The sequence below is a fragment of the Etheostoma spectabile genome, chromosome 13 (genome assembly GCF_008692095.1).
Source record: "Etheostoma spectabile isolate EspeVRDwgs_2016 chromosome 13, UIUC_Espe_1.0, whole genome shotgun sequence".
In the NCBI taxonomy this organism is placed as follows: domain Eukaryota; kingdom Metazoa; phylum Chordata; class Actinopteri; order Perciformes; family Percidae; genus Etheostoma; species Etheostoma spectabile.
In genome coordinates, this window is record NC_045745.1 from 20,923,227 (window position 1) to 20,949,494 (window position 26,268).

Consider the following 26,268-nt stretch of genomic DNA (forward strand, 5'->3'; position numbering starts at 1 on the left):
GTAACGTTCACATGTATCTCTCTCTCTGAAACAATCATGGAATAACATGGACACACACACACACACACACACTCACACACATTCACACACTCACACATTCACTCACACATACTCACACAGACAGAGAGTCTGGGCAATGTGCTGAGCTCAGTAAGCCATTCCTAAACGTTCATTGTCCAGTGCAGCTAGAGGAAAGAGGAGGGTGTACCAACCAGCTGCTCTGTCTGTGTTGTTTTCTCTATGCTTTCCTGCTTTGATGAAACAATAAAGAACACTATAAAACACTGCCAGAAATACATTTAGATACAGAATACATTAAAGAAGTTGTAAAACCACTATATTTTTCCTGTGTAATAATAATCTATTCACGCTGCTACCTAAAAGTAAAACTTCCAATTACATCAGTCTATGCCAACGTGCCGCCACTCCTGCCAATGAGGCCTATCCAATACATTTTGCCTGATGTCATTTTCATCCCACTGCTAATCTTCATTGTTGATTTATTCACTTGGACAGGTTTTCCAAAATCAGCAACAGTTACATCCATTCACAACTTACATGTGTACCACGTACGCATGTCCTCTCCTGGTGTTTACAGACATGGTGAATCTGTTTGGACTGGCTGCTTTTTGATAAAAATGTATAAATATATATCAACACTCATCAGACTTTCTTGATGGACTCCTGCATTTGTTAAGATACATAAAAGGGCCTGATTAGATTTCCAACATGGCCACCATCTTCCTATTTCAAATCCAGTGTTAAAGTCATTGATCAAGTTTTTCCAGCTGTCATGATGAAACTTGGTATTCAAGTTTTAGGAAATTAGATTGCCATTGACATCCATTTTCAAGTGAGTCAACACAGGATGGAGACAAACAATTGTTCTGAGTCTTGAAAAACAAAAATCATGATCTCCGATACACATGCTGCACATGTATTGATGAGTATCAATCAGAGATGGTTGTGCTGAGTCAAACTCACAACACAGTATTACGTCATACAATGCAATGAGGAGATGAGGATATATATATCAATATTTGTATTACAGACTGAAGGTCATTATCATTCATGATAGCATCCTAAAGAGTCAAGCATGTGATTGGTTAATTATCTAATAATTTAAAGAAGATGATGATTAGTGTCATCCATGTGCCTTTATTTGGAGTTTTAGCAAATCTTTCCAAGGGGGGCTGGAAAGTAGCTTTTGGAGAAAGAGTCATTTTTTTAAATTTGATAAATTGCAATAATTCCTTTATAACATGCATTTAGTGTAAATGATTACTCACAAAAACTTTAGATTTAATCAAGATTGAATTCAACTACATCCAAACAGCAACATAACATTTTTTTAAACTGAACTATCATTTCACTATTTCATAACTGAGCTACAAACTGGAGGAGAAAGCTTTGCTGTTTTCCCCCAAAATATAGATTAATCACAGAGCAGAGTAGATGTGTGCCCTCTTTGTGTTCGCATGAATCCCTGTGTGTCCGTGTGTTAACCCCTCTGTGGCTCACATAACAACACAATGGAGTCCAAAGCAAAGTGCTGACACGAGTCCAGTCGTGCCTTCCCCCCTGCCCTTGTCACCCATGGGTGTATATATACCCCCATACACACCATCTCGGCAGACTGTTCAGTGGAACCCCTGCGACACACAGTTCACCAGTTTGGGTAGGTCAAACCAGTGGACAATACAGTACATTTTTCCAAATCTATGGACATGATGTAGTAAGAGTCTCTAATGGTATACATCAACTAAAAACAGTGAGCCTGGATTGGTTGCAGTGAAGACAGAGTGGCTTGTTTATTACAATTACTGCAAATAAGGAGTTTTTAACACATATCAAGGAAAGGAAAGTCATAGGCTTATTCAGTATGTCTTGTGAGAAACCTGGGAGTGAGGTACAAGCCTCTGAGAAAGCTAAAATGCCACCCAGAGTAGCAGACAGGATGAGGAATGGTTGGTTATTTATTATACAGATTTGTTTTTTTTAGCTTTTTCATCCATCAGGGGGCCTGACTGTCTGGTGTATTTCCCTACAGGTACTACAACAAAACAAGACAAAATGGCTCTGACAAACCCCATGCCCATGGGCCCTTGGAAGGTAAACATTTGGTGTACACATGATTTGGCACAGTTTCAATTGCTATATGCCTTTTTTAAGTTAACTCAAATGTGTCAGACTCACCTTTATTCATTATTTTGTGCTTTACAGATCACCGTGTACGATCAGGAGTACTTCCAGGGCAGGCGTATGGAGTTCACCGCCTGCTGCCAGAACATCATGGAGTGTGGGATGGAGAACATCCGCTCCCTGAAGGTCGAGTGTGGCGCGTAAGTAGCCAGAGAGCATTTCCTCACCTTTTGATATGCTAAAATAACTAAAATGGAGCATCTTTTTTAGATTCTGAAATTGTGCAGATTTTATATTTCCTTAGTTTCTGTTTTTTATTAGTTTCACTCTCTGCTTTCAGCTGGGTAGGCTACGAGCACTCCAGCTTCTGCGGCCAGCAGTTTGTCCTGGAGAAGGGAGACTACCCTCGCTTTGAGGCCTACAGTGGCAGCAACTCCTACCGCATTGAGAGGATGATCTCCTTCAGGCCCATCTGCTGTGCTGTAGGTTTATCATGCAGCACAGAAACAGCCCTTAGTCCACTTTAGGCTGAGCTTCATCTCAAATTGGGCTAAACTCCTTCTGTCCTCATTTGTACAGAACCACAAGGAGTCTCGCATGACCATCTTCGAGATGGAGAACATGACTGGTCGTCAGTTCGAGCTGTGTGATGACTACCCCTCACTGCAGGCCATGGGCTGGATGAACAACGAGGTTGGATCCATGCACATTCAGTGTGGAGCGTAAGTTTATCGTGTTGTTTAATGTGAAATTTACACACCTTCAGCGAGTCCTGAGTAACAGTCGACTACAAACACACACTGGCTGGAAATAAGAATCTGCTTTGGGCACCTTCAGCTACGTACATAACTATTTTTTTTACTTTACTTTACTTAATTTTATTTAACATGTATGCATTAAATTTAAGTATGTTTTTGTTTATTCCTGCAGCTTTGTGTGCTACCAGTACCCTGGTTACCGTGGCTACCAGTACATCATGGAGTGTGACTGTCGCGGAGGAGAGTACAAGTGTTATCGTGAGTTTGGTTCCCACTCCCAGACTCCCCAGATTCAGTCCATCAGGAGGATCCAGCACTGAGAGGGCAGGGCTTCCATCACACTTCCTTATCTCCTCCTCCTCTTCTCCTTCCTCCTGCACTTCCACCCCTCCTTCTCTTCCTCTTCTCCCCCAACCCCCATCTCCCCGGCTCCGTTGGTCAAAGCAGGATCCCGGGCTGGACTTCAGGTGCTTACTGGTGTCAGTTGTTCACAGCACTTTTGCATTTTTTAAAGAAACATCACAAAAGAAAAGAAAGATGTAAGAAAGACAGAACATAGGAATGACAGATTTCTCTTTTTCGTCTCCACCATTGATGGCATCACCATCATCATCATCATGGTCATCATTGTCTTCTACATCATCACGATCACCAGTCTTGCTGTTACTGTTCCATGGCTGCCTGTGTTCAAGACGATGAATAAAGAGAATGAGCAAAGAAACAGAGATATTCACAATACGAGTGACATGTACCTTAATTACATTACATCTGTGTATTTTCTTTCTCTACTGACACTTTGGCACCGCCAGCAGTGCTTTAATGAAGAGCTGGAATAAGTTAAAATATGTCAAACAATGCACAATTACCGTAGACTTAAAAAAAAATACATTATTGGGTTAAATACACACACAAACTGCATTTAAGTTAGATCTGTGCTGCTACATGTCTACTTAATACTAATCCACCTAAACTAAACATCTTACATTAATGGATGGTTACAGTTTAAATTGGGAGTTCACAAGATAACGTTAGAATTTAAGGAGGAATAAACTAAGAATGACGAATAAAAAATGAGTCCATGTTGTGAGCCACTTTTGACAACATGGGAAATTTATCTCAGTCTGCCTCACGTCCTGTTGATGGAAAAGATCCTCCAGAAATAGTCACTTTCAGTTTCTTTTTCAAGATATATTATACACAATAAGTCAAATTTTCATTTCTTACACCTGCATTTAAGCTGAAATGCCTTTTTTAGCATTTCCATGCTAGTTGCATCTATCTGTGATCATCTTTTCATAATAGGCCTGTAGTAGTGAAAAGTATTTACTCTCACACTATTTTTGTAGACTGTATGTACTATGTATCATGATGGAGCTATTGTCCAACAATGAGTGTATTTCAATCATTAAGCAACATGCCTAGAGGGCCATGCTAGTGGGTTTGACATTTTAACCCCAGGGATAATAATGACTGAACATCCTCGCTGAGAGATATAGATTTTGTATAAGTGGGTCGCTTGCGGCCGGAAACCACCGGAGGACACTGTTGCTGAAATTAGGGTTTGCGACAGTTGTATTTTCTTGACGGCTGATGACATGTCAACAACAAACATGGCAACCAGCAGCAACTATTGGGAAGGTAAACAACATCTAATTTAAAACAACTCTCCGCATGTACATATCTTACTGTTCGTTGTCGACTCAGGTTAGACACATTTAACATGTTCCGAAAGACGTGACGTTAATAAGCTTTATATCCGCGCGGATAAAAAGATATCTTTAGCTGGTTATAAGCTAACCTGTTAGCTTGTTTTCCGTTAACATATATTTGAAAAGTTAACGTTATTAGCGATTAACTATCCTACTGCTATCTGAAGTGTGGTGGGGGGTGGCGGCTGTTTGGCTCCAGCTCCGAATGTTTTCTCAAAGTTCCCAAATATTTTAGGGTTTTAAAATAACTTCAACTTTGTGTCATTTCCCCAGTCTCTCTGACTGGACTGCAAATCACTGGAGCAACATTTCTTACAGCAATTATTGCATCTTTTTAGGTGGCAGGAGTGAATAACGAACATTAGTTGTATTTTTGGTTTAAGAATCACAATGGTAATCCTTAACTTAGCATTGATATTTGCACGGATTGTTATTAATTTTTTTACGAGTTGATTAACTCATTACCAAACTAATGGTCACCACACATAGCGTTCATGTACTAATGACTGGCAAACAGTAATCCTCCAACAAGGTAAATTAGTGAAATGTGCTGATTCAATCCACAGGGATTTCATAGCTTCTAAAATTGTTTTAAAAGAACTTACTCAAAAGAGAGTGTCTCCCTTTGGCTACAACACTGTGGCCCAAACGGCATCATTTCATGTCTGGGTCAAACTCAAGCCTCAAATCTCTTGTTTGCCATCTTAAACACCGTGACATGCTTGCTTGGCTTATGTAGGCCATGCCCCTCGCTAACCAAATGCCAACTGTCCAACTTAAAGCCATATCTAGGCCTGATCTGTCTTTTTTTTCACAATTTAGTTTGTTAAAATATTCGTATTGATTGTTTCTCTGTTACTTCAATCAGATTTACGTAAACAGGCCAGACAGCTGGAAAATGAGCTGGATCTCAAGCTGGTCTCCTTCAGTAAGCTCTGCACCAGCTTCAGCAGCAGCAGCAGCAACCGGGACCAGCAGACAAGAGACAGCAGGTCAGCTGCACACTCCTCACTTCATTTTAACAACGGATGACTTCTGTTGACCTTGGATATAGAATTTAATTCAATTACTACCATTGTAAACTACTATTAACACATGGTTTTGTATTTAGCAAAGCCTTGTTTTTACATTTCTACTAAAAAACTACATGGAAAACTTCCGTAATTTCTTGACACACACTCCAAAGCATCTGCACAGAGCGTAACATTACTACACACAGCGATAACCATATTAAGCAGCGACACAATCATTTTATTCAATGAAGTTTTACAAATTGGTGTTGAAATTAAAAAATGTTGTTGTTTAATTGTCTTGTATAGTCTATGCATTCAACTGTATTTTTTATAGTTTGAATGGGAAAAAAAAAATAACATTTACCTTAAACTTTTGCATTGTTTCCCCTTCATTCTTAAATCAGGTCGGATTCTGCCGGCTCATTTCAAGACAATATGCTTTTGGCCATGACTACTGAGCTGGAGCAGCTATTGACCAATGTAAGTCAACTATCACACATATATGGTCAGTAACATAGTTTAAGGGATTTTAGGGTCCTCTTCAGAAGCAGGAGGTGAAGCCTAGATAGAATAGATGTGATGCCAGAAATATTGAAGGGAGTTTGATTCATAATCATTGTTCTCCAATAGAAATAAGAGTAAGCAGCCAACCAAAGCTGTTTGTGTTATCCTGTGTTTTTATACGCTGCGAGAACTACAGTTGGTTTTACCGGTTGTACAGCCTAGGTTAGTATTGATTTTACGGTTTAAGATTTAATTATAATACATTCATGTTCATTTTGAAATTAACTAGACTGTAGTCTGATAGTCTAAATTATAATATTGCCAAGTTATTCAAATTCTACAGGGCTGTCTTATGAAAACAAATCATCACTTGTTTTCAATTTTATCTTGTTTTTTGTTTTTGTTTCGCAGCTTACTGCAGTCAATGACAAGATGGTAGGATACACAAACACTCCGGGGGCTTCATCACATAACGCAGCATTGATGCACACCTTACAGAGACACAGAGACATTTTACAGGTACATACTTCACTTTCTTTTGTTACTTTCTAATGCTGAATAGAGTTTCAACTTCACATGTTAGTCATTTTAAGCATATGCCATATGTATAAGAGAAACATTTGTGAAATTGTAATACATTTTGGCTGTTGTTTTACCCCATAGGACTATACTCATGAATTCCACAAAACCAAAAGCAATTTCCACAGTCTGCGAGAGCGAGAGGACCTACTAGGCTCTGTTCACAGAGACATTGAGTAAGTGCCTTCATACTTGTTAGCTATATTGTTAGAAAATGTAATACAATCCTCTTATGTTTTTTTTCGCCATTTACCACGACATTGTATGCCCTATCATTGGAGAACGCCACCCTTTGCTATGGCAAACATTTTAACACACTGTAATTCTCATAGTGAGTGAAGTGGGATGCAACATCCAGCAAGACCAATGCAATCGCTTAATAATTCCATCCTGGTTTTTCTCTATATTATTTTGGACAATTTCATCTTTCCTTCCCTACTTTCCTTCCTTCTTTTTCCTTTCTCTTCCTTCCTTTCCCCCACTTGCTCTGTGGATGTTTGCTATGTTATCCTTTACCAGGAGGAGGCAGAAATGTCCAGATTGTTGCTGAATTCCCCCACCCTTTGATAATCTTCATTCCTTCTATCATGTTTCATCCTCTAATAAGAGGCTTATTAACTGATCTCTCTCTCTCTCTCTCTCTCTATCTGCTGTGTGTATCTCCCTCTCTCGGGGGATATCTTTCCTAAGTGCCCTGTACAGTAAATCAAACCGCAAGGCTTTCATTCAGCCCAAAATGAGGGAGAGTGGTTACCACTGGCCTGACTGATACAGAGAAATGCTTTATCAAGGGAGGAGAGGGAGAGCAAGGCAGTCACACAGAGAGGAAAAGAGACAGACATTGTTCTGATCTGATGTTGACTGATTACAAAAAGAATGAGGGTCGATTTTAATTATTCTCATAGAGACGAGAGGTATGGAGGAACAGTAAAGCTAGGGGGGCAAACAGAAGAGATAATGGATGATGAATTGATGATCAGTCCAAATAGGGAGGGAATGGTGTAAATAAGAGATGGAGGACAGAGTTGTGGGTTAAGCAGCGCTAATCACGTAAAAGCCTTAACGCAGGAAGTACATAATCAGCATCCAGGCATCATTTAACAGGAGGAAGTGAAATACCCCTTTTAGGCTGAAGCAAAGACAGGGCAAAAAACTTGTTTTTGATGCCAACTTTGTCTTTTAGTCAATTGCAAAGCTGCTTAAAAGGTAAGTTGTTGCTTTAGGTTCCAGGAAGCACCAAAAAACAGAGCCAGCTCTCATAGGGAATTTATACATGTTTTAATTAAAAGGAAGATTTGAATTTTATTTTTTATTTTTTTAATAACGTACTGTCAACCCAGCCGGGATGTTTTTTCACATTATGAAACATTGTGATAAAAAAACCTTCCTTTAAAATAATAATTTGAAAAAAATGTAAATTAATTGTGATATGATGATGTGATATGAAGAACTATTGTTTGAACTGTGTCAACAACAATGGAGTGACCATTTTGAATTTTAGACCCAATTGAGCACTTGAGTGTTATTGGCAGGCACCACTCTGATATTGACATCTATGTTTTTTAGCAAAATGTCTAAACAACTACTGCCATGATTGCCATGAAATTAGTTACACACAATCATGTACCCCTCAGGATGAATTGTAATAACTGGTGATCCCTTAAATTTTCATCTAGTAAGGCAAGGCAAGGCAAGGCAGCTTTATTTGTAGAGCACATTTCAGCAACAGGGCAATTCAAAGTGCTTTACATAAAATCAGTTAAACAGATAAAACACAAGTACAAACAGTTAAAAATCATAAGCATTAAAAACCGATAAAACACATGAATAGACAGTTAAAAACAACATAGAAACATTAGGACACATAAAACACAAGAAGTGTGATGAGGAAGTAGTGTCCTCATCATAAAAACATTTTAGCTCTTCTAATAATTTGTTGACCAAATACATGCAAAACTAATGATGGCTAGCATGGCTATAGAATCTTTTTCTTGTTATATACATTATGTTGCGTGGGGGCGTCCGGTAGCCTATGTGGGACTGACGTGTACCCAGTTTGATTCTAGCCTGGAACCTTTGTTGCATGCCAAACCCTACTCTCTCTCACCCCACATTGCCTGTCTGGATTGTTACTGTCTCTATCAAATAAAAGTAAAACAAAAAGACCCAATAAAATAATTTAATTTGCTGTATCCTATTAAATTTCCCTATCATTTAATGTTTCTCTCTTTTCTGTTTCCTTACTCAGGTCTTACAAGAGCAGCACAGGAGTGAATAACAGAAGGACTGAGCTCTTCCTCAAGGAACATGAACATCTCAGAAGGTAAGAGATTTCTTAAAAAACAACTTATCACTTAGAAACACTGGAACATTACGTTAAGGGCTGCAGCCAAAATCCCTCCTTATTTTCTATTTAGTGCACCCTATTTACTGCCCGCCATTTTATTTAGATGTTTGAATTCAGAGTGTAAAGTTTATGCTCTATGACGTAGTGCTCCCCCAAAAATGTGTTTCTATGGCATGTGCACTATTTTCGTCTAACAATACAGGTACAGGCCAGGTAGCGTGGTAACTTCTATGTGGTATTGTATTCTATCTTCTGGTATCAGAGACTGTGTTATGACAATGACTCCAGTGGGATCAATGCGCCTTACGGAGAACCAGCAGACTGACAGTGATTCAAATCAAACTGTGTATCTTCAAGTTTTTAGAAAGCCCGTAATCTATAACCTAATAATACAATTAACCCTAATCAGTGTAGCCTTTGTTCTACAACTACCATATTATTCAACTACCATATTATTCAACTACCATATTCTACCATACAGTTCTTGAGGAAGTTGTTGGGTTACCTGGGACTGAGTAGTGTGGAGTGACTATATGTGCTTGTGTTTGTGTGCTCACAACCGTGGTAAAGCGTACATGCATGTCAGTGGTTTACTGGACATGTTGTTAATCACATAACCTTGTGGCTAATCATAAACTTCCCAAGCACTTTCTCACAACTGCATACAAATAGAGGAATTAAGACTTAAGAAAGACAAAAGTGAAAGAGAAGAAGTAAACCAGAAGATGTTGTGAGGAGAAGGTTCACAAGCAGAACACATCCAGTGGATTATAGCTGCTCGCAGCATTTTTTTTCCAACTTGTTGTGGTAAAACTTAAAAAAAGAGGAAACATGAAGAGAACTACATTTTTTTTTTTTTTTTAGCCCAGATCTGAGTCTTTTTATGCCTTGTCTGACACCCTGAAATAACAGCTGTAAAACTTACCTAATGTGACATTCCTTATTCTTCACAAGCTATTTAATCTAAATAATGAGTTCATAAAATTATATATTTTTAAGCTTAGATTATTGATATGATACAAATTAAATTCAACTGAGAGAATGCGACTCCTGAAATTAACATTATGCAATCAGCTAGAGGCTTATCACTATGTTGGTTGTTGAAACTACAGAAACATCATAACAGACAAGTTTAATTTTCTTCTGTCATCAAGTTACTCACAGAATTAACATTAATAAGTTTTAATAGTATCAAAGCTGTTTATATTTCAGACTTTAATTTTGCAAACCTCAGTGTCATAATTCAGAGTCACTTGCATTGCAGGTGCCAAATTATTTTTCCCATTCACACACTCTACTGTAACATTGGTGTGGGAGAGCTGAAGAGACAAGGTGTCAAAAAGGATAGCCGCTCTGCAACACTAGCATGCTGAGGTGGACTAAACACAGTAAATAACTGTAAAGAAAAGATTGGCTTTATTTAAGCCCATGCTGATCCATTAAAATATGTCCGGGTTGGCCATATACCGATCAATCATTAGGTACATTTTTTATTTGTGAAAGACTTTGGTTTATGATTGAATACCATGGATTTATCCTCTCTAATCACTACTTAAAGTGCTCACATCATGCTTTTTGGCTTTTTTCCCTTTCCTTTATTGTGTTATAGGTCTTGTTGTGCATGTCATAGGTTTACAAAGTGAAAAAGCCCAAAGTCTTAAGGCACTTACTATCTCGATCAGAAAACACTGTTCACCAACTGTTCCAAACAGCTCTATTGTAGTCCAGCCTTTAGTTCCGTGACAAACGTGTGTGACTTTGCTAGTGGGGCGCGCCCTCATACTCTCACCTGACTAGCTAGCAGTGGTGACCTGCTTTAGGTACTGCGCATGTGCAACTCCTAACAAAGATGGTACAGAAGTGTGATGCCTCACTTGGTTGCTAAGAAAGACGGTGTTTTTTTGAAAATTAAACCATATAAACCTATTCTGGTACATCTAAATACAATGATAAACCTGAAAATAAGCATGATATGAGTGCTTTAACACCTTTAGTTACATTTTAAGTAAGCGTAATTTGAGTAGCTCAGCAATTAGTTCACCTGACTTCATCACTTACAGTAAAACTGTCACAGACACCACCAGTGAGTTAAGATTTGGACTGTCAATGTATTGCAATCAATGAAACAGTTTTATTCTGCATACATGCAACTTGTGTACATATATTTATAAATAACTATTTCTTATTGAAATTACCTATTACATTCACCTATCCCTTTTTCTTTTAATTAATTAAATACAGTCTAAATACAGGAGCAATTAAGCAATAGCTTTGTAGCAACTCATTTGGCAATGGCTTTGAATGTAACGGACATTCAATAATATCAAAATGTTATGCACTAAAGCTTTAATGAATTTAACTAGGTATACAGTATCAATGTGTTTAGAACAGTATGTACTGTAGTTATACATATTATGCTTAAAAACTATTTCACACCATCTTACCTACTAATAATTAAATACTATATTGTTATTTGTCAGAGGTTAAAGTGTCCAAAATAGTTTAATAAAGACAATTAAACAGTTATCTCCAACACAGTTTATTGTGGGACAATAGAAGGCAAACAAATTCACAAATAATTCTTGATTTGGTTTTGAACTTTTGTCCTGGGACTTCCTGACAGAGAGAAAAACAAAAATAAAAAAGAATCATTGTAAATAAATAATACAAGCACACTTACAAACACAAAAATGCACTTTCACACCTCAACTCCTGCTTACATTAGTTAATGTTTACATTGTTCCCTGAACCAAAGCCTCCTGTGTTAATCCCAATCCCTGCATTGGTTGCGTTGCCAATAATAATTTCAGCTCCTTTTCCTCCTGTTAATTAAAAAAAAAAAAGTAAATAAATAGAATAAATTCATTCAACATAAACTGTTCATGTTAAATCTGTAGTGTACAGATTCTAGTCTCGTACAATAGTCTGAAATAATGAAACTGTTTGCTAGGAGCACCTTCCCAGGACTCACTGTTCACATTGCAGTTGTTCCCCACTCCGATGCCCCCTGCGTTTTCTCCAACTGCCATGTTATCTATGTTGCCAATACTTATTTTGACTCCATCTCCTCCTGTTGAAATGCAAATATTAAATAGAACAGAATCAATGCCAATTTTAATCCGATCTGTAGTATACAGAATATACTCTATACTCTACATTTGGGATCTGTATATTTCTTCATACTTCCCAGCAACCTGAGACCAAAGAACTCACCCATTACATTGCAGTTGTTCCCTGCACCGATGCCTCCTGCGTTGTCTCCAACTGCCATGTTACTTATGTTGCCAATATCTACTTTGACTCCTTTTCCTCCTGTTGAAATACAATGAATGATGTGTACATATTCTAATCTTAATGCATGATTAAGAAATCATAAATCTTGAAAGTGCCCTTTTTTTTTAAATTATTACTTTCCAAAAAATATAAGACTCTTACCGCTTAAATTGCAGGTGTTCTTTGCACCGATGTCTCCTGCGTTGTCTCCAACTGTCATGTCACTTATGTTGCAAATATCTACTTTGACTCCTTTTCCTCCTGTTGAAATACAATGAATGATGTGTACATATTCTAATTTTAATGCACAAATAAGAAATCATAAATCTTGAAAGTGCCCTTTTTTTAAATTATTACTTTCCAAAAATATAAGACTCTTACTGCTCGCATTGCTGGTGTTCTTTGCACCCATGTCTCCTGCGTTGTCTTCAACTGTCATGTCACTTGTGTTGCCAAGATTGACAGTTTTTTCTCCTATTAAACACAAAAATAATAGATATGTTCACTAAAGTTGTTAATCTTACTGCCCAATCAAACCTCTGAACTCTAACAATATGATTGACTTACCCCTCGTATTGCCGGTGTTCCCTGAAGCAGTGGATGCAGAGTTGAATCCACTTTCAACTCACGTGTTACATTAGTTGCCATACAGATAATGACCCAAAAGGCAAAGATCATGAAACAAATGACTTTTAGTAGCTGCTTAAATGGGAACTGAGTCAATTTTACACACTAATGTATGAAGTAGGAAATAGTTAAATAGCATGCTTCTACTTTCTGCAACTATTTGACAAATAATGCACATGACTGATACTATCATCGACAGATGATGTTGAACTCACCGCTAATATTGATAACATTATCAGCGCCAATCTTCCCTTTGTTGTTTCCAACGTAAATGTCCTTGCTGTTTCCAATGCTGTGTGCCATTGTTCCTGCTGAAATCTAGACAGACAGACAAGAAAATAAAACAGTATTTGTTAAAAAAAGAATGGACTGAAAATGGATTCATTCAAAAATCTCACAAACAAAAATACTCTTTTAAAGACTAGACTAGACACTTATGCTATTAACTGAATGTCTGAGATTTAAATGAAAAATTAAAAAAAGCTAAGAAATGTGTTGTACTTCAAAGACTGACTAGGTAAAGTTGACACGTACAGTTATTATCTTACCTCTGGTTTCACACGTTTGTGCTGTTCTTGTCGGTATGAAATGAGAAAACTAATGTAAGTGCTGATTACTTTGGTGGATGAGAACTTCCTTGGAGTCTTAAGGTGGGGTTTGTCTAGTACTGCTGCATCAGCTGAAGTTAATTACTGAGAAACCAGAACAATTTTTTGTTTTGCGGGTATAAAAAGTTAGTTAGTCAAAACGAAACAAAACAGTTCATAAACATCAACTTTAATGCAGTTTTGCAAATACATGCCATATTTTAATACATAATATTGTGATATTGATTTTAACCACATCTCCCAGCCTTAGTTTGACATTAACATTTTCACTGAATATGAACAGCCAAATAATAAAATAAATTGCAGTTATATATTATATAGCTCCTGTATAAAAACAATTAGCTGGCCTGAGTAGTTATAGCCGCACAGTTCAAAGTTTGTATACATTTGATATCTTGACGATAATCACTTTTTTTTAATGTCTAAATGTTGGACATTGTCCTGAGCACAGATATACCATAGCTGTTTCTTATTTGACCAACAGTCTTACTGAAGCAGCCTTAAGTGCACCTCACAAGGTCTGTCAATTAGAAAAATAAGTGGTATTCATCAAAGATAATTCCCTTTAATATATTTTTGTCTTTTGTCCAGAATTAAACTTGATCACATGTATACATTTCATCATCACTCATACTCAGCCTGTATTCCCTAAATTGACTATTGAGAGGCTTAGAGTTGTTTGCAGACTTTTCACCAAAGGCATTTTTTTCTACAATAAAACGTGTGTTTATTGATTGACAATATTAAGCTTAGTATTCTTCATAATCTCAGCCTATAGCTCTGCAGTAATAGTATGTGCCCCTATTATTATGACGCAACTATGTCATACCTGGTGCAGCCACTGTTTTGCAGAAGCATAATAGATTGAAGGGAGATTATCAGTGTGTAATCATAGTAAATAATTTTAGGTTAAACACTGAACTATGTATTTAGAAAACCCAACTGCTAGTTAGTCAGTTTACTGACAAAAACTATATCACAAAGACAAATCCACAATGAAAACAAATTCATGACAATGTTTTAACGAAGGACAAATATTACAAATATACTTATTAAAATAAATTTTAATAAGTCAATTTGAGGTGTGGTCTTCCGTGTAGTACGTATTTTTTGTTTCTAGATGTATGGTTGTTGTCTTGTGTAACTTGTGTGTTATTTATGTTACATGCTGCTGCACAACAAATTGCCCCTCAGGGATAATAAAGACTCCTTGAACATTGAACCTTGAAAGAATATAGGAACACTTTTAAGGGACTGAATATCCCTCAGAGCAGGGGCAGTAGAAATTATGAATATTCAGCCAAAGACAGTCTCATAGAGCAGGTACTTTACTTTATTTTCATTTGAATTTCCTTTACATTCATCAGATGACTGACTCTTTAAGTTGATTTGAAATCATGAATTTTACATTCAACAAAGGATGCATTGTTTTTAGAAGAGTTGGAGGACGATTTCCTAAAAGGGAGAAACACAAAGAGAATAAAAAATAAATAAAAAATATTGATGAGAAAATCCAGATTATATTGTTTTACAATGATGTATTCACAGGTAAATAATTAACATATAATATCACAAGCATATGCTCAAATCTGATAGTAAATCTCTTACATTTCTTACCCTAACTAATGTTGATGCGATTCCCTGCACCAATGGATCCTGAGTTGTTACCAACTTCAACATCAGTAGTGTTGCCAACACTTTCACCAGCTTTCAGTCCTCCTGTTAAAATATGAGAATTGAGATAAGGAATTCAAAGTTGACAACAGAAGCTCAGATTTTTGCCATTAAGATGCTGGTGTCTGAACATAAGTAATACACTAGCCTGTTGATACAGTTCTGGCCATTTAATTCAATTTAATAAGAGGATAAGCAATAAGAGGAATATCTCACCTTCTATTTTATAGCTGTTCTCAGCTCCAATGCGTCCTTTCTCTGTATTCTGTCCTTTGACTTTGATGTCAGTTGTGTTGCCCAGAGCAGCATTTTTTCCAAGACCTCCTGTAAGAGTCATGCAAAAATGAGATTTGATAAAACTGTCAAGACAACCTAACAGAAAAGAATAAACACACTCAGATATACCTTTAACGTCGACTTCATTCTTGGCACCAACCATCCCTGCGTTGTTGTCAATGTTAATTTTCTCGGTATTAGCAACTTTTGACATTGTTACTGCTGAAATCTAGAGAGTCAGAAAATGACTGAGGAAAAGAAAACCATGATTATCATAAAAATGGGTTCAGTCAAAAGGTTTTACACTTTTTTTTAGCGTATAGTGTTTCTCTCTTTGATTATTTAACTTTAGCACAAAGTGTAAGAGAGTCTGTCATATCCTGCATATATAATGCAGAATAAATTATATGACGATTAATTTCTTGTGTTTAAAAGAAAGCAGTTGGCTGAAAATCAGACATGCATGCAATCTTTATCTTACCACTGGTTTCAGTTGTTTGTCCTGTGCTTTGAGGTGAGCTTGTTGTTGAAATGAGGAGGGAAGACGGCTTTTATAAAGGTCCTGCATGTTTTTTTGGGGGGTTATAACTTCCTTATATGGTTAAAAGCAGTTTTGTTTGTTCAGCTAAACTTATTCTTTCCCACAGAATCTGAAGAGGATATGTGAGGTTTGTCATCAGCTGAGGTCAATTTCAAGACTGTTTCTTGAAATGATCACCTGTGGCTGTGAAGTTACAAAGTTGCAAAGTCATTTTGTACTATGAGCCCTCGGCCTCACGAAATATCCGCTATTACAGAACAAGTACATTTTACGGTTTCTCTTATAGAGATGGTTCTACACCATTTTTTGCCTCCTGATACCGATTCTGATACCTGAACTTGGGTAACGGCCGATACCAAGTACTGATCCGATACCAGTGTGTCATATATTTTATTATGTTTTAATAACTGTATACTACTATCCCTGTATGGATGGGATATGATTTCCATCTTTGTTGTCATTCTGGTTCAGATTACACCTTTAAACAAACACAAACAATGAATGCCACAGAACCTTCTTTTTTATCCAGTTTGACAGTCCGTTATGACGGAAAAGAACATAAATAACTATTTTAACATAGATTTTCTTTAAGGTTTTATTACGTGATATTGGGTCGGTGCATAAACTCCAGTACTTCCTGATGCCGATACCTGTGTTTTAGGCAGAATCGGAGGGAACATCTCTATTCTCCTACAGTTTCTTCTCTGTTGAAGAAATAAGGTGTCATTACAGGGACTTGTGAAGAGCACTTAATGGATCTAGACTTGAACTTGAACTTTGTTTTAAACCCCAAACTCAATTTACTTACAAAAAAAATAAAGTTCATAACACATATAATTCTTGAGTGACAGATGTCAATAAGTTCACAAATCTCTCAATCCCCACAGGGCAGGCACAGACACAGCCGTTCTGCTGCTGCGCTGGCTATACACTGGCTCGTAGCTCTTCTCTCTGGGTCTGATGTCACGTGTCACATGGTCAACATGGTCCATGGATACATGAAGCAGAACATAGTGGGTCATATGTCTGATGCTTTTTGAAAACTAAAGGCTTTCTTCCTCATAAAACGTGTCGGACATAATAACATTTTGTTTACATTTTTAATCATTTACATTAGTAAGCTGCAGTACAGCGTTTTTCAAAACATTGCCTTCACAAATAAGAGAAAAGAAAATGAATGCCTTATTGTTCCCAACATTTCTGAAAATTCATTTCTGAATGCCTCTCTGTCCCCAGCACATTTTCACATTCATAATTGTATTTTGAGGTTGTACCAGAATATGTTTACATGGTTTCATTTTCAAAAAACACCATATTTTTGTTGTACTGCACATTGCTGCAGATCCTGTTTTCACCCTGTGTGTTGAGGTCTTTTTTTTTTAGTTTGAGTTAGTAGCAGTAATGACCAAACCAAACGGACGCCTATGGCTCTTTCACAAGTTTCACTTCATTACTGCTACAAACTCAAACTAAAAGCGAAGCTTCAGGTCACACGATTGCTAAACCAAAGTTAAAGTTCAGGTTAAAAACAGAACTTGTGACTTGTGGTGTTTTTATGGTTTCAGTATGAAACATTAAAAAATATATAAATTCTGAAATTGGAAATATGTCATATTAAACATTTGGCTGACTGTTATAATAACACTACTGTTATACTACTTTATAACCTCATCACCTATCTACATGCTAATAGATGCACCTTTTTTTCTTTTTATTACAGATAATGGATAGATAGAATCAATTAAATGGATTGATCACAGATATGACCACAAATAGAGGCATCTCTCTACACCTCTAATATTTAGTCTAATTTTTCAGCCAGTGCTGTGACGTTAATTTTTTTGGACAATTTCTTCTAAATCTGCTTGTTTATTTCTTTATTTATTGTGATATTTTATAACAGTCCCTTATGTTCATTTGACATTTAACATATCAAAGTCATTAGTCTCCTTATAGCAGTCAAATGTTTGATACAACTTATATTCAATTTATTAATTCAATTTTTTAAATGCTCCATACTGAAACCACAAACTATCTCATAGTTCCTTTAATTTAAAAGATTCTTTGTGTGAAGTATCAATTTTAGTGCTAGCTCCAAACTTTGCTAGAGCAGCTTATTTAAATGACATATTGAAGCCATAAGTATGTTCATGATAAACCTCTTAAGCTTATTTTTGAACATTTTAACTTGTCCACTAGATCAATATATCCAAGGATCAATAACATCTGTCCTTATGTTTGGATATAGCCCCACCTTGCTGCCACTCTGTCATAATACACTAATTTTCTAGCCTGAAAATTGGACTCTATTGCCGGTTTCTCTCACTTTATTATTAATTTAATTCTATTTAAATCACTGTAATACTCAAAGATGTGGGCGGCAATTAAGAGGTCTAGAAAACCAGGCTCCCAATTACACCCATGTCGCCAAATTCCTTAATAGAGACAGTGTCGCAGTTAACAATCTTCTTCAAGCCCAAATGATTACAGTCCTGTTTAGTGTTTAACTCCTGCTTAAATTATGATTTAAAGGACTTTAAATCTTTCCCATGTTCCAAGCCCTCAGCTTTAAAGCACCCATGTTATGCTCATTTTCACATTCATAATTGTATTTTGAGGTTGTACCAGAATATGTTTACATGGTTTCATTTTCAAAAAACACCATATTTTTGTTGTACTGCACATTGCTGCAGATCCTGTTTTCACCCTGTGTGTTTAGGTCTTTTATTTAGCTACAGAGTGAGACATCTCACTTCTATGCTATCTTTGCGCAGTAGCTAGGTAAGATAACATCAGCTAGATAATTCTTTCTCCAACTTTGGACAGTCCAAGGCAGGATTAGCTGGGAGACTTCTTCTAAACGAGGGCGCACTTGTGGAGTATCTGCAGAACAGGGACATGTGAGTACTTCTTTTGTAGATTATGGTGAATTAGTGTGTGTTGTAGCAGTGTTTTGCCGTTGAGAAAGCGCTAGCATGCTACGGTTAACTACTTTGTCTCGGTTAGTGACGTAGAACGCCATGCAGATTTTGAATAGCTCACTCGGAGACTGAAGGCAGATCAGAAACCCGTATCTCACTCAAAACAGCATGGATAGTTTGTTTTTTCACCAAGTTTGTAAGCGCGTGTAAGCACCAGAGACACAAAATAACACCCAAAATCCCAGAGAAAGGGATTTTTTTTTTCATAAAATGGGCACTTTAAATGAAGAGAAAAGATGATGATGTGTGTCCTTTACACAAAAAAAAAAAATAGAGACAATACTAAGACAGAGAAATGCGGCATATTGACTTTATTTTCATTTGTGTTTCTTTAATATTGAAGCTGATGAATCTGATTTCAAAGTATGAATCTGGCATTTGTATTTTTGTGGGGTAAGATTTCCATTATAAGACATGAGTTGAGTGGCTTAGTGGTTCATGATCTGTGGGAGAGCAAGGAGACGTAGAACGGTGCAGAAAGAAGAGAGAGCAAGGAAGAATAAAAACATTGGTGATAAACAACTGATGCATTAACATAAAATATTAACACACACAAACATATTATATGCACATGCACACATTCAGTACATCTGTGTTCTTCCCTCTTACCTCAGCTAATGTTTATGCGGTTCCCTGAACCAATTGATCCTGAGTTGTTACCAACGGTAACATTACTGATGTTGCCAATATTGGACTTGGCTGCAATCTGTCCTGTTTAAATACCATCAAATATAACATAAAACAGTTAACCGTGTTCAGATATGTGCTCTAAAGATCTCTATACATGAGTAATAAATCAAAAATAAACCACCCACTTTCCCCAGCCATATGAGAAACATAACCCACCTGTCACATTGTAGCCATTCCTTCCTCCTATGCATCCTTGGTTTGTTCCAAAAACATGAATGTTGCTGATGTCGCCCAGAGAAACATTTTCTCCAGTATCACCTGTAGAGGAGGAGACAGCTGAGAGGACAATGTTATAGATCTACAGATGGTCCAACAGAGAGTTACAGTTCAGACACGCTTACCTTTGACATTGAACTGATTCTCCGCACCTATTCTCCCCTCATTGCAACTAATGGAAATGTTTTTGTTGCTGCCAATGTTGTAAGACACTGGTCGGCCTGAAATGTAGACCGATGAGCCAAAAAAGATGAAGAAAAATAATGAAATAATAATCAGCATTCTGTTAAATCCCATGACAACACTGCAACTGTGACACACTTGGCTGTAATGTTTTTGATGTGTGACTGTTCTGCGTTATCACATCCGGGACACGGCATCGGCTTAATGTGTAACATGTAAATGTAAACAAACTTAATGAAGACAGAGCAGTTGAATCAGACACGAAACCGAGTTAGAGGCTGACATGTTGAGTCTGACATGGTTGATATAAAAAAAACAACAGTACTGTGCTTTGTCAGGTAAAATATAAAAGTGTGATTCTGGTCTGTATTTTATGAGAGGATTTATTGATTCAGCTTATACCCTCAGTTTTACAGAATCTAAAAGGGGGGAGAAAGTGTTTGTTTAACAGAGTTATATCAACACATTTTCAATAGCAAAACCGCCTCTTCATAGCTCTGCCAGAGCTAAAAGTGATGATTGTGTCTCAACATGCTGAGATTTAATTCTGATGTTTATGGATATTTGATTCTTTTGTCAGTGGCATTGTGGTAGGAATAGGCTTTTGTGGTAATCATGTTCTCTTATTGCTATTTTTTGTTGTTGGTGGTCAGACTCATTATTGTACACTACGCAGTTGTTTGTATGTTCTTATTTGTGTGGCCACATATTATTTGTGTAGTGCCAGACAGTCTAGTGCATTTCACAGTAAACATTAGCTCTGTAACTAATTGTAAATAACCATAACTGACTGATGTTCAGCTTCTCAGCCACAGCAAACCCAAAGTGTTTCCCTTAAATGGATCCCTCACACTTGCTGTCACCAATTGTAATTGTTCTCAGAGTTAACATGTTTAAAACTTTCTGTACCACTCTGCTTCTAAACATGCATGTCACATAAAACTGGCCATTGTGCTTCTCCCTCACCTACTGATTTTTAAAATAGGTTATGCACCAAAGTGTATTTGTGCAATCAAGTACAATCAATTCGAGCACAATGTTTGCGTAATGTTGCAATTTATTTTTGTGATAATTTGAAGGTAATTTAAGAGAATTTTCAGCGGATGTAAAGTATCATTTAGAGTCTGTTTGGGCTTTGTTTTGTCGATTTATTATAACTGCTCATGTAGTAATGTTTTGCTTCACTTGTAAAGGTTTATAGTTAGCCTTGCAGTTTTGGAAAACAATGACAAACATGTACAATCATTTGCTCTCAGCTTATACAGTCCTGTCTCATTCAGACAGGGAGGCATCTGTAGCACGTGGAATGTTTTTTTTGATTGACTTTAAACTTTGAACTGTTGCAAAAGTGTCCCCGTCATGCTAAGTAGGCCCTTACAAACCGAGTTTACAAACCGTTGATCAGACCTCTGGAAAGTTTTTAAAAGTAGGAAAGAAGTTTCACATAGGAAGGTGGTATCTAAGTAAAGAATGAAAAACAAACAAAAGCAAGAAGCTGCCTTGCCTGTAAAGATCAGAGAATGCACAGAAGACAGCAGTAGATAAAAAGTGGAAGAGGTGGACGAATAGATGAGGAGGAAGTATAAAGCGCTGTATTGATTTTGCGCTCCAGTGGAGTCGGCCAGGATGCACAGTGCACACTGCTGACTTTATATGCTCTGCTCAGCTCTGGACTGAACACTTCATTTTTCTGTCTGTAACTTATCTAAGCAGCTGATGGCAGCTGATGTAGACCTGCCGTGTGTGTTCAGTATCGTCCATCTATGTGTCTGTTCTGCTATATGCACCTAGAACATATAACACGGGTTGTGTCACCAAATATGTCCAACTATGTGTTCAGAGCAGTTATATTATAGAGATTCATTTCTTGCTTATGCTATTAGGGCGTTTTGATTTGACCAATTAGTTTCTGACTTTCCCAAAAAATCCTCCATTAACCAGCACTTTTCTTCTGTCTCGCAGGAAGCACAGGAAGCGCTTCTTTTATGATAATTGACCCAAAGAGCTGTGTGGTTTCATGGCACAGACTTTCCCTGTGTCCTGTTGCATAATTTCTTGACTCATACACCAGTAGATATATATATAAATGATATCAAACAGTTATTTGTCATAAGTGATGAATGGTAAATTATTGTACCTTTTTTTTTTTTAAGATTTTAGGTAGTGTACATTTTTGTAAAAGACAATACATACATATATATTTTTAGGTTGACTTGATCTGACTTTTCTCTTTTTTTCCTCTCCTTTTTTCCGTTTCATGTTCACAGCTCAGATAGTCTTATTGACAATGCAATAAGGTAAGCTTTATTGCCCGGTTCACTCTCCTCCTCTCTCCTTTTACTCTCAATCACTCAACATAGTCACACACACACACACACACACACACACACACACACACACACACACACACACACACACACACACACACACACACACACAATAAGCAAACAGTGCATTCAGGTCTATTAACACCTCATGCTTCCCCACTTCTTTGTTCCTCGACCGAAACCTTAAACTCAAATATGATGCTGTGAAGACAGCTGTCTGCCTCTATTCCAAACTAAGCCCTCATGGTTTCTTCTTCTTGTTCCAGTATCGCCATGGCTACCAAAGAGAACATCACATTTCAGCGTGGGGTGTTGAAGTCCATTCAAACCAGGGTCACAACTTTGGCCAGTATCCTTTAATCGTTTTAATAATTTGTCTTCCTCTTCTTTTCACCTGACCATCTTAACTTTGTATTTTTTACTGAAGCTGGTATGACAGCAGATCTTCACCCTTAAGCTCTTTTTATTCCTCTTCCTGGTTGTGTTCAGAGCCCCGCTGATAGCAGTATTTAGCCCTGCTATTTAGCCCTGTCTTCGTGTCAAGAAAGGGAAAGCTGACTTGGATCTTAATTATTTTCCTTCATCACACTTTCCCACCCCTCAGATCGTTTCCCCACCATCAACAGTCTCATCCAGAAAATCAATTTGCGCAAGAGGCGGGACTCTCTAATTCTAGGCGGGGTGATAGGCGTCTGCACCATACTCCTGTTGCTCTACACGTTCCACTGATTTGCCGGTGAACTGGAGGACTGTTACTTTCTTTAAGAACATGTTTTTCATTCTAAGACTTTTTTATGTTTTCATACTGTAATTAACGCTCCTTAAAACATCAATTTAAAGAGTTAAAGGATTCTATTTTTTAGAATACAAATATATCACCTAAAAAGTCTTAATTGAGATAGTTGCAATTTTCAGATTGGAGTTTATTTATTTTCGGAATTATGATAACACTTCCATCTTGGATTTTATGTATTGCTGCACATATATCCTGTTGTAATGTTAACTCTTTATGAATGTATGAAGTCATATTGTGTACTACTGTTGATGTCATACTTCTTTATATAGTGTTGGCTAATAAAATAAAGGTGATGAGTTTAAGTTTGTCATGCTCATTCAAGTTTATTTACTACATGCAGAACTATGGCACGGTAAACCAGTCATACAGTATAAATGTATAAACATCAACATCAGAGTGCCAAGAACAGTGCATACAGGGAGAACAACCCCATTCATCTTTTTCTAGTATATTGTAAACGCATTGAGGCAGTTCAGTCCGAACAGAAATCAGATTGTCATAGTAGCACGCAAAGCAAGATATTACACTATGACTGCCGTAGGGCGTTGTTGTGGTGAACGTAAACTTTAGACTGTGTATGAAATCATTATATACATCTTCCCACAGTCAGTCTGTACTTTGTTGCAAATGTTAGAGAAACGGCAGCCAGTGGCAGCATTACAGACTAGAGGTGCACTGATTCCTCTGATTATGAGGAGGTTTTTATTTATCTTCACATCATGTACTTATCTTATACGTGTTGTTTTTTTATGTAGATGGTGTCTACATGTTTTCTTTAGGACATCCTCTTATCTAATGATTGCCATTTTTATTAAGCAAAACGCAGTTCTCTGTCTGTGTGTCAGGCATGTGTGTACATCAGTGCACCTCTAGTTTGGACTATGAGTAGTTTCTCCACAGTATGTGCTGTTGATCCAACACAACAACTGTGTGCAGCTTTCATTTGCTTTCTTTGTTCCTGAGTTTGTGGGGTTATTTGACATGAGACTGCTCTTTTTTTTTGTCCATAGCAACAACAAAAAAGCACAACTTGTACATTAGAGTCTCTTCATCTTGTTTTTAACTCAGATGTTGTGCTTTTTTTTATCTTCAAAACGACATTCCTCCTCCTCTTCTGGTCTTTGCAAATTTGAGATCAGGTGAAGTTAAAGGAGACTCCTTCCAACCCACAATTCATTTTGGGTCTTTTTGGGTCTCTGAGAGGTAGAGAAAAAGCGAAATTAAGAGACAGCTTTACGCTTAGCATTTTGAGTGTGTTTGTTTGTATGTCTTTCTTCCATACCTATTGTAAACACTATGAAGATGATGACAGCCACACCCAGCAGCATTGCCAGACAGCTGAGCAGCATAGAACGACGGCCAAACTTCCTTGCTCCTTCAATATCTCCTGTATGCAGAACAGACCTCGACTAATGGGACAGGAAAATTAAGGAGGTGATTAACGATGAATTATTTAAACGCAACAGAAGCAAAACACCTGTGGTGTTTGGAAATACGTAAAAACTGTATTTAGAATATAGCCTACCACAGACCTATAATAAGAAGAAGATAAAGATGTCAATAATTGTAACACTCACCACATTTGCATACCACAAGGCACATATGTTGAGCGGCAATGCGGGGCAGAAACAGGACAAAACGGCGAGCCAGAGGTAACTCGGGGGCACGGACCCGGACGGCACCGGGGAGGGCTGTGGACCCAGGCTGAGACGGGACAAGGATTTGGGTGGGGTCGCCAGATGCCCGATGGAGCCCGACTTCAGCGGTGATCTGTGTCCGTTCTGGTCAGCATCCAGGGACCGGACGCTCCCTCTGATGTTGAGGGAGAAGGAGTCGGACGGTTTGATGTTGCTCTGCCCGGTGGGCTCAGTGGTCGCGGTGCTCAGCAGCTTCTCTGTGTCCTGAAAGTCGGTGGGATTGGAAACTTCCCTCTCGCCGAGGGCGCTTTTCGCATAGGCAGCATCAGTGTTGATAGCCATCACTGAGAGATAAAAAAAAAAATCTCCAAGTCTTAGTATCTGTCCGACAGAGCCGCTTTTCTTTGGATGAAGATGCTGAAGAGTCGTCCTTCAGATGTTCTCCATTGAGGGTCATTAGATTAAATATTATAAATTCAGAAAGCCCAATACCTTCAAGGCAACCTATTTAATTAAGCAGTCTAACTCCATCACAATGTCTTATTGATGAGCGAGATGTTATTGATATCTGAGTCTCTCTCGCGTTTAGTTGGCGGTGAGCGTCCGGACGCACGCCTCGCCTTTTACCCCCCCCCCTCTATTATGTAGTAGGTATTACCGCATCCCTTACATCTCCACAGCACACCCCCAGTGTCTGAGGCCTACTTATGGACCAGGCGTGGCGTGTGACAATGCAAAAACAACAGTTAAACGTCTTTGGAAGTGAACACGCGCGGTGCGTAAAAGCCTTCCATTTACGCGTGGGGGCATCAGCTGGATCAGCGTAGGACACCACACAGGGTGCGGAAGGAAGAGAGAGATGGAGAGGGAGTCTCACAGGAACCTCATTGCCTGTCTCAGGTATTCAAACTTTACACCCGCCTTATTAAACTTTCTCGCCCCTTACATCTTGCTTTATTTAATTTACATGTACATACTGTACATACATACATTTCTATTTTATACTTTAAACGTCCCTACATTTTACTCCACATTTATTTGTAAATTGTAGTTATTGCAGATTAAGATTGTACGTCATATGCATACGTCATAGATTTATATGTTTGTAAAAAAACATGAATCTGTAAAGCAACTAGTATAATGAAACAAATAAAATGGAAACACTCAATACTTACAAGTAGTTGTAATACAATATAAGTACTCAAATTGGTACTAACTTGAGTAAAGGAAATTTACAGTCTAGAAAATTTGATGCATCATTGCAAATTAACTACCCAACAGCATATAAACTACAGATTATTGCATCAGTGATAATGATCCAATAATATTTAAAATAATAAACACATCAGCTAAATTAATGTATTGTACTACAATAAGACATTTTGTA

At 37.6% G+C, this 26,268-nt stretch overlaps 4 protein-coding genes across 7 annotated transcripts; 2 read left to right on the top strand and 2 right to left on the bottom strand.

The window, feature by feature from the left end:
• The first annotated feature begins 1,566 nt into the window (after nucleotides 1-1,566).
• Nucleotides 1,567-3,636, top strand: cryba1b (crystallin, beta A1b). Its single transcript, XM_032533138.1, has 6 exons — nucleotides 1,567-1,678; nucleotides 2,051-2,112; nucleotides 2,224-2,342; nucleotides 2,483-2,624; nucleotides 2,722-2,864; nucleotides 3,073-3,636. The coding sequence occupies exons 1-6, from the start codon at nucleotides 1,597-1,599 to the stop codon at nucleotides 3,218-3,220; spliced, it is 696 nt and encodes a 231-aa protein (XP_032389029.1). The 5' UTR covers nucleotides 1,567-1,596; the 3' UTR covers nucleotides 3,221-3,636.
• An 808-nt stretch (nucleotides 3,637-4,444) lies between these two features.
• LOC116700462 (Golgi SNAP receptor complex member 1) lies at nucleotides 4,445-23,546 on the top strand. The gene is made up of 9 exons (XM_032533705.1): nucleotides 4,445-4,538; nucleotides 5,478-5,601; nucleotides 6,027-6,102; nucleotides 6,538-6,645; nucleotides 6,790-6,881; nucleotides 8,954-9,028; nucleotides 22,389-22,418; nucleotides 22,715-22,797; nucleotides 23,053-23,546. The coding sequence occupies exons 1-9, from the start codon at nucleotides 4,496-4,498 to the stop codon at nucleotides 23,175-23,177; spliced, it is 756 nt and encodes a 251-aa protein (XP_032389596.1). The 5' UTR covers nucleotides 4,445-4,495; the 3' UTR covers nucleotides 23,178-23,546.
• On the bottom strand, nucleotides 11,576-16,166 carry LOC116700463 (uncharacterized transmembrane protein DDB_G0289901). Of its 4 annotated transcripts, none has more exons than XM_032533706.1 (9): nucleotides 15,992-16,089; nucleotides 13,168-13,270; nucleotides 12,893-12,913; nucleotides 12,707-12,799; nucleotides 12,488-12,586; nucleotides 12,266-12,364; nucleotides 12,024-12,122; nucleotides 11,773-11,874; nucleotides 11,576-11,668 (listed from the first exon to the last, which is right to left on the bottom strand). In XM_032533706.1, the coding sequence occupies exons 1-8, from the start codon at nucleotides 16,076-16,078 to the stop codon at nucleotides 11,774-11,776; spliced, it is 702 nt and encodes a 233-aa protein (XP_032389597.1). In that variant the 5' UTR covers nucleotides 16,079-16,089; the 3' UTR covers nucleotides 11,576-11,668; nucleotide 11,773. The 4 variants fall into 4 exon arrangements, 2 of the variants coding, with proteins under 2 accessions (XP_032389597.1, XP_032389598.1); XM_032533707.1 differs by lacking the exon at nucleotides 15,992-16,089 and adding an exon at nucleotides 13,487-13,602; XR_004334663.1 differs by lacking the exons at nucleotides 11,576-11,668; nucleotides 11,773-11,874; nucleotides 12,024-12,122; ... (3 more) ...; nucleotides 12,893-12,913; nucleotides 13,168-13,270 and adding exons at nucleotides 14,866-15,015; nucleotides 15,169-15,279; nucleotides 15,451-15,558; nucleotides 15,640-15,758 and having other exon boundaries at nucleotides 15,992-16,166.
• On the bottom strand, nucleotides 23,529-25,714 carry LOC116700464 (trafficking regulator of GLUT4 1). Its single transcript, XM_032533708.1, has 3 exons — nucleotides 24,822-25,714; nucleotides 24,527-24,653; nucleotides 23,529-24,440 (listed from the first exon to the last, which is right to left on the bottom strand). The coding sequence occupies exons 1-3, from the start codon at nucleotides 25,221-25,223 to the stop codon at nucleotides 24,418-24,420; spliced, it is 552 nt and encodes a 183-aa protein (XP_032389599.1). The 5' UTR covers nucleotides 25,224-25,714; the 3' UTR covers nucleotides 23,529-24,417.
• Between the last annotated feature and the right edge of the window lie 554 nt (nucleotides 25,715-26,268).